General features: G+C 42.7%; 1 protein-coding gene across 1 annotated transcript in view; it reads left to right on the forward strand.

The window, feature by feature from the left end:
* The first annotated feature begins 2,179 nt into the window (after positions 1-2,179).
* mdfi (MyoD family inhibitor) overlaps positions 2,180-14,840 on the forward strand; it is a 114,734-nt gene continuing 102,073 nt past the window's right edge. Inside the window, exon 1 of the mRNA XM_072278683.1 lies at positions 2,180-2,898. Within this exon, the coding sequence (XP_072134784.1) occupies positions 2,811-2,898 (88 nt within the window). The 5' untranslated portion in view covers positions 2,180-2,810. The remainder of the gene's footprint in view (positions 2,899-14,840) is intronic.

Consider the following 14,840-nt stretch of genomic DNA (forward strand, 5'->3'; position numbering starts at 1 on the left):
AGACGCACTGAAGCTTGATTCAGCCACCGCAAGGGCTCAACGAGGGAGGACTACAGTATAGGATTCTTCAGCTACTGGACAGGGAGGGGTTGGGTTGGATCAGCAAGCCCTTTAATTATTGCACATTGGTCGTTTGTCAATCTTTGTGAGCAGTTCGGCACTGATTCTATTGTACTTATTTGTTCTACTGCACATGCCTGCAAGAAAATGAATCTCAAGGTAGTATATGGTGACATATATGTATTTTGATAATAAATTAACTTCGAATTTTGAACTTTGTATCACCCCCCCAGTGGGTGAGTGGCAACAATCTTATTGGTTTTAAAGAATGTAGAATGTAATGGAACACAACTATGAATCTAACATGAAAAGGCATTGCATGGTTCATTCTTGTAAACAATTTTAAAATATGAATAAAGTTTGTTCCGATATAAAAAAGTTGTTCCCATTATGTTATATATTTCATATATTCTGCAGAGAAAATAATCCATGGTTGACCAAACTCTCTTTGTAGTGAGCACTCTATCATCCAAACAGCATCTACTTCTGCACCGTCTCTAAAATCACCAGTCTTTCCCGATCCTTCCTGTAAGGCAGACAATACTTCAAATGGCCCGGCCAAAGTTTGATCCAGCTGCAACCTGACTTCCCAAAATTTCTTACTCAACACCTGGACGCTTTACAAATCTTGCAGTGTCATAAACTCTAGTTAAGCTGCATCTGGAGTATTACCTACGGGTCTGCTTGCCTATTATAGGAAGGGTGAGGAGGCTTTGGAGAGGGTGTAGGGTAGGTTTACCAGGATGGTGCCTGGATTAGTGGGCTTGTGCTAGAATGAGAGGTTTGACAAACTTGGGTTGTGTTCTCTGGAGCAACAGAGCCTGAGGGACAAACTGATAGAAGTTGATAAGATTGTGAGAGGCATAGATAGTGTAGACAGGGAGTACCTTTCTGACTGGATTGGAATGTCTACCACTATTTAAGGTGAGAGGGAGAAGATGTGAGGGGCACATTTTTTAACACTGAGTTGTGGGTGCCTGGAATGCACTGCCTGGGGTGGTGCTAGAAGCAAATACATTAAGGATAGTGAGGTCTGCTGAGAAGATCATCTGGGTCTCTCTTCCCGCCATTACAGACATCTACACTACACACCCCACCCGTAAAGCCAACAGTATTGTGAAGGACCCCATGCACCCCTCATACAAACTCTTCTCCCTCTTGCCATCTGGCAAAAGGTACCGAAGCATTCGAGCTCTCACGACCAGACTGGGTAACAGTTTCTTCCCCCAAGCCATCAGACTCCTTAATACCCAGACTAGACTGACATCTACATCATTTATTATTATATTGTAATTTGTCCTCTACTGTGTCTATTGTCTTGTTTATTAATTATTGTACTGCCCTGCACTGTTTTGTGCACTTTATGTAGTCCTGTGTAGGTCTGTAGTCTAGTATAGTTTTTGGTTGTCTTACGTAGTCTAGTGTAGCCTTGTGTTGTCTCACTTAGTCTACTGTAGTTTTGTGTTGTTTCATGTAGCACCATGGTCCTGGAGGAACGTTGTTTCATTTTTACTGTGTACTGTACCAGCAGTTTATGGGCGAAATGACAATAAAAAGCGATTTGACTTGACTTGACTTAAGAGGCATTTGGATAGGCAAATGAATGTGAGGAAAATGGAAGCATATGGACATTGTGTAGGCAGAAGAGATTAGTTGGCCATTTGATTACTAATTTCATTGGTCCAGCACAACATGGTGGGCTGAAGGGCCTTTTCCTGTACTGGTCAATGGACCTAGAAAGGGATTAATATATTTTGGAGGGGGGATCCACCACTGAGACCAGTTCCTGACCAGAGACTAACAGACTGAAGGAGTCCATTTGAGTGGCGGGGTAGATGTGGTCTGCTTGCGATGTGCCTTCGCGAAACCTATAGTATCTTTGGAACATAAATGTGATTCAGTTTCAAATGAGAAATTAGAAGACATTTTCTCCTACATTTCCCCCTCACCTTCTCTATAAATCATGCAGAGGTAACTGCGATTCTTAGGATGGCCATTGTTACCCCAAACTAAAAGGAAACAACAAATAAATAATTTTAGCTTTCTCCCAATGTCAGATGATTCATCCTGACGACACCCGGGTTTCCAGCCACGCAGCAGATTGGCTCGCAGGTTTACTTGCGATCCTGTTCTCTCCCAGAGGCTGGGTAAACTTCGAACGAGTTGCAGCTCTCTTCTCGAAGCAGAGGTCCTGCAGGAGGAAACTGAGAAATCCCGGAATCCAGGCGGTTTCCGCCTCTCGCTTCAGGAGGAGAGAGAAAGGGGGAGCGAGGCGGTATGTGAGTGGTTTTAGTGGAGTCACTGGGGAAGCGATCTGAGTCACAAGAAGCCACAAGCTGGGCGACCCAGAGGAGTTCAGAGGGAACCAAAAGCAACTTCCCGAGACAGTGAAGTTTGAAAAGAAAATAGTTACAGATTTTTAAAACAAGTTTGAGAGTTGCAAATTCCGAGCTTCTGAATTAAAACTTTTTTTGGCCTCAGTGAAATCGATAAGGTTTGCAAAGTTTGCTTTAAAAAAAAACAAAAAGAACCCTGCATGATTCATTCGGAAGAAGACAGAACTTGGACCGAGAAAGTTTCAGGAAAGTTTGTACAGTGAACCACCTCTGAACCCCATACCAGGCGATGTTTCGCGCTTGGGCAAGTTGTTCATCTTTCAGTAAAGTGGCTCTAGAACATATTTAAAGGGACGGTTTAACGAGTGGCCGTCGCTTTATTCGTTCACCGAGCTCCGTTTTCAGCCGCAACCAATGTCTCAAGGTAACAAGGGCTGCAATCACACACAGCAGGGAGGAGCAGCGCCTACAGCGCAAGGAACCCGACCATCCCGGGACAGAGGTAAGGAGGCCCAGTCAACGGGAGGGTCAGGGAGAGAAATATTCAGAGTAGACAGATACAGTACGAACACGGAGAGGGGCGCGCGCGCAAACACACACACACACACGTTAAAAAACCAGAGTGAAAGAGATGGAACCATTCAACGGAGATGAATGCAAGATTGCAGTTAGGGAAACAAAAAGTAATCAGTAAATAAACAGACACAAACAGAAAACCTAATCTCATAAAATATGCAAATGCATACACGTATACTTAAAACAGACGCAAATGTTTTTAGAATTCAAAAGAGACTTGGTATAAATGACACCCACAGATAGAAGCATTGACCCAGTGAAGAACACGAATGTTACATCAGATAATCTTAACATGCACACAAAAAATATGGCACCTTACATGTAACATGCAAGCCTACCGAAATCTTATGTGGTAAATCAATAGGCAAACCGAGCCACACAGGGAAACTAGTGGAAGGATAACACACACTGAGTACTCTCATTGACATGACTGTTGAGCATTTTTAGTATAAAACAATTTCAATCACATTTACTGGTAGAACTATGGTTGTACACTATTGTACAGAAAAACAGGGAATCAAGGCATAGATTAGGATATATTAACAAGCATAATGGCCCACGGGAAAGCTTCACACATAAACCTAAACCTAAGGAAGATCCAATTACACACACGTCTCAAGCCATAATCTGATATAAACACACACACACATGATCAAGGGTCAGCCTGATAAAGGCTCAGAAACAGACATACACCCAGATGCTCATGCCCAGATATGTCGAGGCTCACATCCAGATGCACACATAGGATTCCATCCTGTTTCGTGCTTTTAATACTGATCTTATGTTGTTGAAAGCAAACACTGTTCAACATTTCCTTTACCTTGAAAGGAACGTTGGACATTTTGTTCATGAACCTCAAAGTTGAATATGGTGCGTGAATTGTGACGATTCATATGGCTCAGAATTTTTATAGATTTTAAGCTAACTTGGCGCGAGTGTAAGCTGTGTTAGAAGATTGTGGGTTTGAGACCCTGTATGTAACCCAGGCTGCCAATTTGGTGGGTAAGTGTTAAGCCAAGGTCCCATTTATTCTCAGGTTGATGTAAAAGAACCATTTCATTATTTTAACAGAGGTCATTACAACCTCAGTGTTCTTTGTAGGAACTTGGATTTAAGAATTTCTGTTGTACTGCTTCAGAAACTCAGCTGCAATCTGCACCATTCTACAGTTTCCTTTGCTTTTTGTACTTATTGTTTATTATCATCAAGTGTCCTGTTTATTTTGTGAGCTTCAAAGAATTTTATTGCTCTCTGGTGTATATGAAAACAAATTAATTTAATCTAATTGAATCTGATTTCCTGCCTGACAAGTATTCAGAAGCGCTTAGTTGGATTTTTGAAGTTGTAGAAGAAACAGCAGACTTTTCTTTATTAAAGTTCTAAAACTGAGTGGTATGCAGTCCAATCTTGCTAAGTATAGAACTATATATGAGCGAGAATGATGTGAACATGTTCTCCACTGACTTTTGATAGAAATTATTTTATCACCAGTTGACGGGTAACTGCTTTCATTTCTGTTTAAGGAATGTCAATTTCCCTCAGGCTGGGTAGATTTGTTCTGCTTTCCCAGCATTCGATAACTCTATTTTAACAACATGTAAAATAGCCTCTTGTATCCTAGTAACGAGGTGAGTGAGCAGCACATCAGATGCATCCAAGAGATTGCTGAACTCACCAAGAATCTCCATCCTGCCTTATGTATCTATAAGTCACAGGATTATTTAGCTCATTGATCCAGGTTCCTATTCTCTCCAACCAGATCATGTAACTAGCACCCAGATCATAAGATATAGGAGCAGAAGTAGGCCATTTCGTCCATCGAGTCTGCTCCATCATGGCCAATCCATTTTTCCTCTCAACCCTAAACTCCTGCCTTCTCCCGGCATCCCTTCATGCCCTGACCAATCAAGAATTTATCAACCTCTGCCTTAAATATACGTAAAGACTCCACAGCCACTTGCGGCAATGAATTCCACAGATTCACCCCTCTGTGGCTAAAGAAATCCTTCTGCATCTCCATTCTAAAAGGACACCCATCTGCTCTGAGGCTGGGTCCTCCGGTCCTAGACTCTCCCACTATTCCTCCCTGTATCCACTCTATCAAGGCCTTTCAACATTCAATAGGTTTCAATTAGGTCACCTCTCCTTCTTCTGAATTCTAGTGAATAGAGGCTCAAAATGCTCATGCAATTAGCCCCTTTGCAACTCTGCCCTCCTTCGTAACTGCAATTTTAATTGGTCCACAATGAGTGCTATGCCCTCAAGTGCATTGGGAATTCTGTCCCAAAACCTCTCTGTTTTCTAGAAAAACTCTTAGAAAGATCCTCTTTGGCTAAGTTTTGCTCAGTAATATCTCCGAATATGGAAGATTGTTGTAGGTTACAACAGGACACTGATAGGATCCAGAGATGGACAATCCAGCTCAATCCAGACAAGTGTGAAGTGTTAAAACACTTTGGAAGTTTGAGCTTGAAAGTAGAGTACAGGTTTAATGGTAGGATTCTTAGTGGTGTGGAGGAACGGAACACATCTACAGTCCACATCCATAGATCCCTCAAAGTTGCTGCACAAGTTCATTGAGTGGTTAAGAAGGTGTATGGTGTGTTAGTCTTCATTAGTTGGGGATTAAGTTCAAGAGCCCTAACGTTGCAGTTCTGTAAAACTTTAGGTAGACTATACTTAGAATATCATGTTTAGTTCTGATTGTCTCATTCTAAGAAGGATGTGCAAGTTTTAGAGAGGGTGCAGAGGAGATTTACCAGGATGTTGCCTGAATTGGAGAACATCTCTCATCAGGGAAGGTTGAGTGAACTAGGGCTTTTCTCTTTGGAGTGAAGGAGGATGAAGGTGATCTGATAGAGGTGTACAAAATGATAAGAGGCAAGGAATAGTGGACAGCCAGCATCTTTTTCTGAGGGTAGAGAAGGCTAATACAGGAGGGCATAGTTTTACGGTAATTGGAGGAAAGTCTAGGGGGGATGTCAAGTCGTATTTAATACAGAGAGAGTGGTGGGGATGTGGACTGCGCTGCCAAGGTAGAGGCAGATACATTTGAGAAGCTTTAGAGACTCTACAAATAGCCACAAGAGAAATTCAGCACTATGCAGGAGGGAAGCATTGGATTGGTCATGGAGTGGGTTAAAATGATGGCACAATGTGGGCTGCAGAGCCTGTGCTGTTGTTCTAATGTGGCTCAGTGTTAAATTTTGTTTCATTAAATTTTTATAAGATACCTTGGGAAATGTTGCTGCACCATGTAAGTACAAATTATTATTGTGGAAGGTGAATTAAAATATAAATATTACAATAAAATCTGCCATTCATGAAGGATTTACAATGGGACATTATGATCATATTGCCACAGTGAGATTTAAGATTCATTCAGTGAGCAATAATCACTGTAGTTTAGAAAGTTGAGAGGGGATCTCCTTGAAACCTTTTGAGTATTGGAAGGCCTAGATAGAATGCATATGGAGAAGATGTTTCCTGTAGGGATGGAGTTTAGGACCAGAGGGAACAGCCTCAGAAAAGGACATCCCTTTAGAACAGAATTGAGGAGGAAGTTCTTTAGCCAGATGGTGGTGAATCTGTGGAATTCACAGACAGCTATGGAGGCCAAGTCATTGGGTATATTTAAAGCAGAAGATAATAAGTTCTTCATTAATAAGGGCATCAAAGATTACAGGGAGAGGGCAGAAGAATGGGGCTGAGAGGGATAATAAATCAGCCATTATGGAATGGCAGAGCAGACTTGATGGGCAGATGTCTTATGGTCTGATGGTTATAAATGAAATTTGAAGGAGACTAGTGCCAAGCATGGTGGTCATGTATATATTTCAAATATTCATAGACTTGCATGCTCGACTTCAGCTGATGTATTTTCTCTAACTCTGGATGGACAGCTAGAGAGGGTCAGAACTGATTATTAACCCATTATGGATTCAATCATGTGGAGAGAACAGAGAAGCCAGGATTGCTTTCCATAGAGAAAGGAGATTTAATAATGGTGTTAAGTTAAGGGATTTAATATTGCGATTCTGATTGAGTGTTCTGATCACTACGCTATAGGAATGATGTTATTCCAGTGGAGATAGGGCAGAGGAGATGCACCAGGGTGTTGCCTGGGATGGAATGTTCCAATTTTGAGGAAAGAATGGATAAACTGGGCTTACTTTCCTTGGAGCAGAGGAGTCTGAAGGGTGACCTGAGAGATATTCAAAATAAGGAGAGACATAAATGCAGCATCCAGGAAGAAACGTTTCCCAGGGCAGAAGTGTCTGAGAGCAGAGTGCTCATGACTATAAGGCGAAGAGGTTTAGAATGAATTTGCTTGCTTATTTATCTTTCAGTTGTTTGGTATTTGCAGTTTGTCCTCTTTTGCATGTTGGTTGCTTGTCTATCTTTGTGTGTAGTTTTTCATTGATTCCACTGTATTTCTTTGATCTACTGTGAATGCCCACAAGAAAATGAATCTCAGCGTAGTATATGATGATGCAGACGTATACTTTGATAATAAATTTACTTTGAACTTTGGGAAAGAATATTTTCACTTAGACGACTGTAGTCTGTCACGATTAAGAGTCAAAGGCAATGAAACAGGCAGTGCCTCAAACCATTTAAGAAACACTTGGATAACTATTTGAAGTTCCAAGGCATTGTTGGCAACAACCAAATGCTACTAAATAAGATTACTACAAATGGGTTGGCATAGATATGATGGGCAGAAGGGCCTATTTCTGTGCATTTGACTCTTAATTAGAGAGGAACTGTTTCATGCAACAGGGACATTAATAATTGAAAGCACAGATTTAAGTAAATTGACAAAAGTACCAAGGGAAAAATTGAGAAATGTGCTTTTTATTCAGGACGTTGTTCAGATCTAAAATTTATTGTTTAAAGGAGTGGAAGTGGATTTAATATCGATTTTCAAAAGCAAATTAGATAAATATTTGAAAGGGAGTTTTTTTTACAACACTATACTGAAAAGGCATAAGAGTGAGATTAATTGAATCATTCGTTCAAAGAGCCAAGAAAAGCACGATTGTCCAAATAACTCCTTCAGAAGCAGGTTAGAACATGTCATCCCTGATGAATAACAAGGAAGGACCAAGGAGAATGTATCTTTTCATTCCAGGAAAAGAGCTAAGTAGTGGAGGCTTTAAGGTGCATACAGGATATTAAATGGAATATCTAAAGTTACATTGAACATTGGTTTAAAATTTGACTGATTAGTTAAACAATGGGGTGCAGTTTAGAATTGGGAAAGGGGAAATAGTCAGCAGGGATTTCTAGCACCTATAAAGAAAAGAGGCATCCCACGAAATCCCATGGAGCATTGACAGTGAGCCACATAATAATATATTAAGACAGTGTACCAAAAGCTTGAATTGAGAGCTGGGTTATAGACACACAGATAACAATTTTTAGATTGAAATATTCCCAGTTGGAAGCATTTCAATAAGCAGCTAATGTAGGCCAAGGGTGAAGGATGAATAGGGCTGGGAGTGAGTGAGAATACTGGCTGCAGAGTTTAAAATGAACTCTCGTTTATAGTGCATTGGAGGTTGGCCAAGATAGCAGCGGAATCATAAGTAAGCATGAAATGCAGAAAAGGCCACTTACACACTGAGAGCTACCATTTAACCACCTACCCAGACACATCAATTCATCAAAGATCGCTCTGAAAGGTCTCTCATCAAAATTAAGTCAGATTATGATTCAAACCTCATCTTCTTTTGTATCTATAAACATATCTTGCTTGATGGGCCATTACGACGCACTTAATAGTCCGCCAGCGACTTTTTAAAGCAGTTGACCAACAAAAGAAGGATCCTGAAGAAGGGTCTCAGCCTGAAACATCAACTGTTCATTGATCTCCATAGACGCTGCCTGGCCTGCTGAGTTCCTCCAGCATTTTGTGTCTGTTGCTTTAGATTTCCAGCATCTGCAGATTTTCTTGTGTTTGTGGTCAACAAAATGCTGGGTCAAAGGTGGGAGTCACGTAGTGGTTAGCATAATGCTATTTCGGTGCCAACGGCCCAGGTTCAATTCCACTGCTCCCTGTGAGATTAGATTAGATTAAGAGGACACACAGTCCTCTTTTATTGTCATTTAGTAATGCATGCATTAAGAAACGATACATGTTTCTCCAGAATGATATCACAGAAACACATGACAAACCGACTGAAAAAACCACATAATTATAACATATAGTTACAACAGTGCAAAGCAATACTGTACTTTGATAAAGAACAGACCATGGGCATGGTAAAAGTCTCAAAGTCTCTCAAAAGTCCCATCATCTCACGCAGATAGTGAACCTCCAGCGCTGCAAACTTGCCAATGCAGCATCCTAGAAGCATCTGACCACAGTCCAACTCCGAGTCCGTCCGAAAACTCCGAGCCTCCGACCAGCTCTCCGACACCGAGCATCGAGCACCATCTCTGCCGATCGCTTCGACCCCGGCCCCAGCAACAGGCAATAGGCAAAGCCAAGGATTTGGGGCCTTCCCCTCCGAAGATTCTCGATCACACAGTAGCAGCGGCAGCGAAGCGGGCATTTCAGAAGTTTCTCCAGATGTTCCTCCATGCTTTTCAGGGCTGTCTCCATCAAATCAGGATTGGGCACGGCCCCTAGTTAACATATATGATATCATTCGGAACGGCCGCGCGTGCTGCATCGCGCCGCCATCTTCTCCTCCCTCCTCCTCCAAAGGAGTTTGTACTCCGGTTTCCTCCCGCAATACAAAGAGATACGGGTTAGTAGGTTAATTGGGCAATATGGACTCGTAGGGCCGGAGGGGCCTGTAATGTCCTATTTCTCTAAATAAATAAAAGTAAAATGTTGATTTTTCTTCCTGGCCATATCTTCCACTTACTAATCATCACTGTGAATGGTTTGACCCAGCAATGAGCGCATTTACATGTTACAAGAAAGCAGCACCCATCATTAAGGACTTCCACCGTTCAAGTCATGCTCTCTTTTCGTTACTGGATGTTCAGGAGCGTCAGGTCCCCTATCACCAGGCTCAACGACAACCATCAGCATCCAGAGCCAGTGGATAGTTTTACTCACCTCAACTCTGAACTGAATCCTCAACCTACAGACTCACTTTCAAGGACTTTACAACTCGTGTTCTCAGTATTATTTATTATTTATTTGCACAATTTATCTTTTGCATATTTGTTTATCAATACTTACTTATGTTCAGTTTTTCATAAAACCTATGGTATTTCTTTATTTTCCTGTAAGTGCCTGCAAAAATGACTCAAGGTAACATATAGTGACATATACTTACTTTAATAAATTGACTTTGATGTGAGGGAGATGAGTGGGGGTGTGTGGGGGGCATGGGGAAGGAATAGGATTGATGCGATTGCTCTGAGAACCATCGTGGTCTAGATGAGCTGCGTGGTTTCCTTGGAACCTTTCCATTCTTTGGTTCTATTGTTACTTTTCCAAATTAGCTTGCCACTTCCTGTCCAATCCAATTCCTTCAGTATTTAAAATACTTACAAACATCTTAAAATTCTTTGATAATTTAAGAAACAAATTGGTTTCTTCACATAATTCTGTTAATGAAAATGATGCAGAGATCCATGTCCTTCAGATTTGCACCTAACCTGTTGTTCTGACTGTGTGGAGTTTGCTTGTTCTACCTGTCACCTCATGCGCTTCTTCCTTATGCTCCCTTTTTCTCCAATATCGCAAAGATACATTGATAATTGGCGACTCTAAATTAGCTCTAGGCCTATAGTGTACAGCATGGAAGTAGGCCCTTTGGTCTAAATTATCCATTCTGACCAAAGTGCCCACCAGAAGACAGTCCCATGAGTTACACTTGGCCTGTATCCCTCTGAACCAGGGTTCTACGGTTCCTCAGTTAATGGTAGGGGTCCATGGCATAAAGGAGGTTTGGAATCCTTGCTCTAAGTATTTCCTACCCATATAGTTACAGAAAGGTTGAACAAGTTGGGTCTTTATTCTTTGGAGCGTAGAAGGTTGAGGGGGGACTTGATAGAGGTGGTATTTAAAATTATGAGGGGTATAGACAGAGTTGACATGGATAGGCTTTTTCCATTGAGAGTAGGGGAGATTCAAACAAGAGGACATAAGTTGAGAGTTAAAGAGCAAAAGTTTAGGGGTAACATGAGGGGGAACTTCTTTACTCAGAGAGTGGTAGCTGTGTGGAACAAGCTTCCAGCTTTCAGCAGAGGTGGTTGAGGCAGGTTCGATGTTGTCACTTAAGGTAAAATTGGACAGCTATATGGACAGGAAAGGAATGGAGGGTTATGGGCTGAATGCAGGTCGGAGGGACTAGGTGAGAGTAAGCATTCAGCAGGGACTTGAAGGGCCGAGATGGCCTGTATCTGTGCTGTAATTGTTATATGGTTATATACTTATCCAAATATATTTTTAAAAGTAGTTATTGCATCCACCTCAACTACTTTCTCTGACAGTTCATTCTCTCACATTAAACCTACATCCTCTAGTTTGTGTTTCCCTTTCCTTGAAAATAAAATGTGTGCATTCACCCTACCCTGCCTTACATAGTTTTATAGTTTCATACACCTCTATAATGTCATCTCCCTGTATCTTGTGCTCCAGGAAATTAAGTCCCAGTCTGCCCAATCTCTCCCTGTAACTCAGGTTCTTGAGTCCTGGCAGCATTCTCGTAAATCTTTGCACTCTCTCCAGCTTAATATCATCTTTCATATAACAGGGTGGCCAAACCTGTACATGATTCTCCAACTGTGACCTCACCAGGCTCTTGTTTAACACAACATAGCATCCCAACTCTCATACTCAGTACCCTGACTGATGAAGGCCAGAGAAGTGTAGCTGGTAGGTAGCAGGAGAATTAGGATTGACTAAGAGAATAGGTTCTGTGGAAGTAAGTAGAAAATGGAATTGCTGGGATCCCTCTAAGAACTGGCATAGTCTACTATGACATAATCAAAGTGTAGAATCAGAATCAGATATATTATCACTGGCATATGTCGTCAAATTTGTTTTGTGGCAGATAGGATATAGGAGTAAAATTAAGCCATTTGGCCCATTAGGTCTGATTCCCCATTCAATCATGGGTGATGTATTTTCCCTCTCAATCCCTTTCTCTTATCTTCTCCTGTAACATTTAACACTCTTACCAAGAGTCTATCAACCTCCATTTTAAATATACTGGCCTCCACAGTCACCTGTGGTAATGAATTCCACAGATTCGCCACCCTTTAGTCAGAATCACTTTATTGCCAGTATGTGAAACGTACCAGAATTGATTGTGGTTCAGTGCCAAGCATAAAACACAGGACAATACCAAAACAGACAACACAATAGCAGCCACCAATTTATAATACAATAATATGAACAGCCATGAGCTATCAACACGCTGGAGAAACTCAGCAGGTCAGGCAGCATCCGTGGAAAAGATCGGTTGATGTTTCGGGCTGGAACCCTTCATCAGAACTGAAGAGAGAAAGGGCAGAGGCCCTCCCCATGGATCTCCCACCCGGCCCTTATCCCTGTAAGCGCAAGTGCTACACCTGTCCCTACACCTCCTCTCTTGCCACCATTCAAGGCCCCAAACAGTCCTTCCAAGTGAGGCAACATTTCACTTGTGAGTCTGTTGGGGTCATCTATTGCATCCGGTGCTCCCGGTGTGGCCTCCTCTACATCGGTGAAACCCGACGCAGATTGGGGGACCGCTTCGTTGAGCACCTCCGCTCTGTCCGCCACAACGGACACGATCTCCCAGTAGCCACCACTTCAACTCTGCTTCCCACTCCCATTCAGATGTGTCCATCCATGGCCTCCTGTACTGCCATGACGAGGCTAAACTCAGGTTGGAGGAGCAACACCTCATATACCGTCTAGGTAGTCTCTAGCCCCTTGGTATGAACATAGAATTCTCCAACTTCTGGTAATTCCCTCCCCCTCCCTTCCTCTATCCCTATGTCACTCTGCCCCCTCCCCCAGCTGCTTGTCACCTCCCTTATGGTTCCGCCTCCTTCTACTACCCATTGTGTTTTCCCCTATTCCTTCTTCACCTTTCCTGCCTATCACCTCCCTGCTTCCCCTCCTCCACCCCTTGATCTTTCCCCTTACTGGTTTTTCACTTGGAACCTACCAGCCTTCTCCTTCCCACCCTCCCCCCACCTTCTTTATAGGGCCTCTGCCCCTTCCCTCTTCAGTCCTGACGAAGGGTTCCGGCCCGAAACGTCGACCGATCTTTTCCACGGATGCTGCCCGACCTGCTGAGTACCTCCAGCGTGTTGTGAGTGTTGCTTTGACCCCAGCATCTGCAGATTATTTTGTGTTTACGATGAGCAATCAACAATTAGCAGAACAGTCATATGTGGAAATATCAATAATCAAACTTAGATAGATGTGCACATGTGAACAGACTAAATATTTATCTACAAAACTAGAAGAGCAGGAAAGACCATTTAATGAATGCTGTGCAGGGGCAGTTAGGATATTACACCTGAGTGAGTCTTGTTCAGAAGCGGGGCAGATACAGGAAAGAAGCTTCAGAGATGATGTGTGGTCCTGGTGGTGATGGACGTGTAGCATCTCCCTGATGGCAATTTGGTGAATAGGTGATCGCTAGGGTGGATGGAGTCAGCAGTCATTTGTTCAGCTCTTTTCTTCGCTCTGGCAATGAGCAAGTCTTTAAATGATAGCCAGTGATCTTCTCTGCTAAGTGGACCACTCACTGCACCCTGGACTTGGAGAGGGGGGAGGCAGTGGTAAACCGAACAACGACAGAGGTGATTGGGGTCAACCATGGATGTTGTTCCCATCTGTCTACCTGATACACAACCCACGGCAGTACAATATGGAGAGCAACCTGTTGCCCGTGATGCAAGTTCACCCCCCTCCATGCAGCTGATGAATGCAAGTGAACGGCAGAGACCGATACAATTTGGCACCAGCAGTGTTGCAGGAGTTGTCAGTCAGCATTGAACTCAACGTAGGATGCCTTAGGGGCTCCAGCTCCAGAGTCTTCACTGGAGATAACTCCCGAAGCCTTCCCCTTGAGTGGGTATAGCTGCAAGGCAGAGGAGGTTTAGGATCAGAGTTTTCCTTCATCTAGATGAGCTGCCAACCACAGCTGATGAGTCCCAACTGCTCATAATCAGTTCCTTGGTCTTGCTGATGTTGAGTGCAAGTTTGTTATTGTGACACCACTCAATCAGCCAATCTATCTCACGTCTGAACAACTCCTCATTGCCATCAACAGTGCCAACTACGGTGGTGTCATCGGTAAATTTATGGATGGCAATTGAGCTTTGCCTAGCCACAAAGTGATGAGTGTAGTGAGAGTACAGCTGTGGACTAAGCATGAACCTTGGAGGTGCACTTGTGTTGATGGTCAGCGAGGAGGAGATGTTACCATCAATCCACACTGACTATGCTCTCCTGATAAGGAAGTTGAGGATCCAGTTGCAGAGGGGTGGGGGGTGGATGGGTACAAAGGCCCAGGTCTTGAAGCTTGTGGATAAGTACTGCTGGGATGATGGTGTTGAACGCTGTGCTGTAATCGATAAACGGCAGCCTGATATCTGTTTTGGTGTTGTTTAGGTGCCTCGAAGCCAAGTCGAGAGCTATTGACATGTACTGTATGTGGAAAGATGTGAGTGGTGGGGAATGAAGAAATGCAGCTAAATTAGGTCAGTTGCAGACCTTTGAATTACGTTAACTGGAGTCCTAGTCCCCTCTACCAACATTCGTACTTTCAAGAACTTGGTACATGTCAATGTTCTTAGTATTATTTTTATTTGTACAGTTTGCCTTCTTTTGCACCATGGTGTTTGCCAGTCAATATCTCTATTTCCATATAGATTTTCACAAAATTCTGTTGTATT

Source organism: Mobula birostris, chromosome 14 (assembly GCF_030028105.1).
Source record: "Mobula birostris isolate sMobBir1 chromosome 14, sMobBir1.hap1, whole genome shotgun sequence".
In the NCBI taxonomy this organism is placed as follows: Eukaryota; Metazoa; Chordata; class Chondrichthyes; order Myliobatiformes; family Myliobatidae; genus Mobula; species Mobula birostris.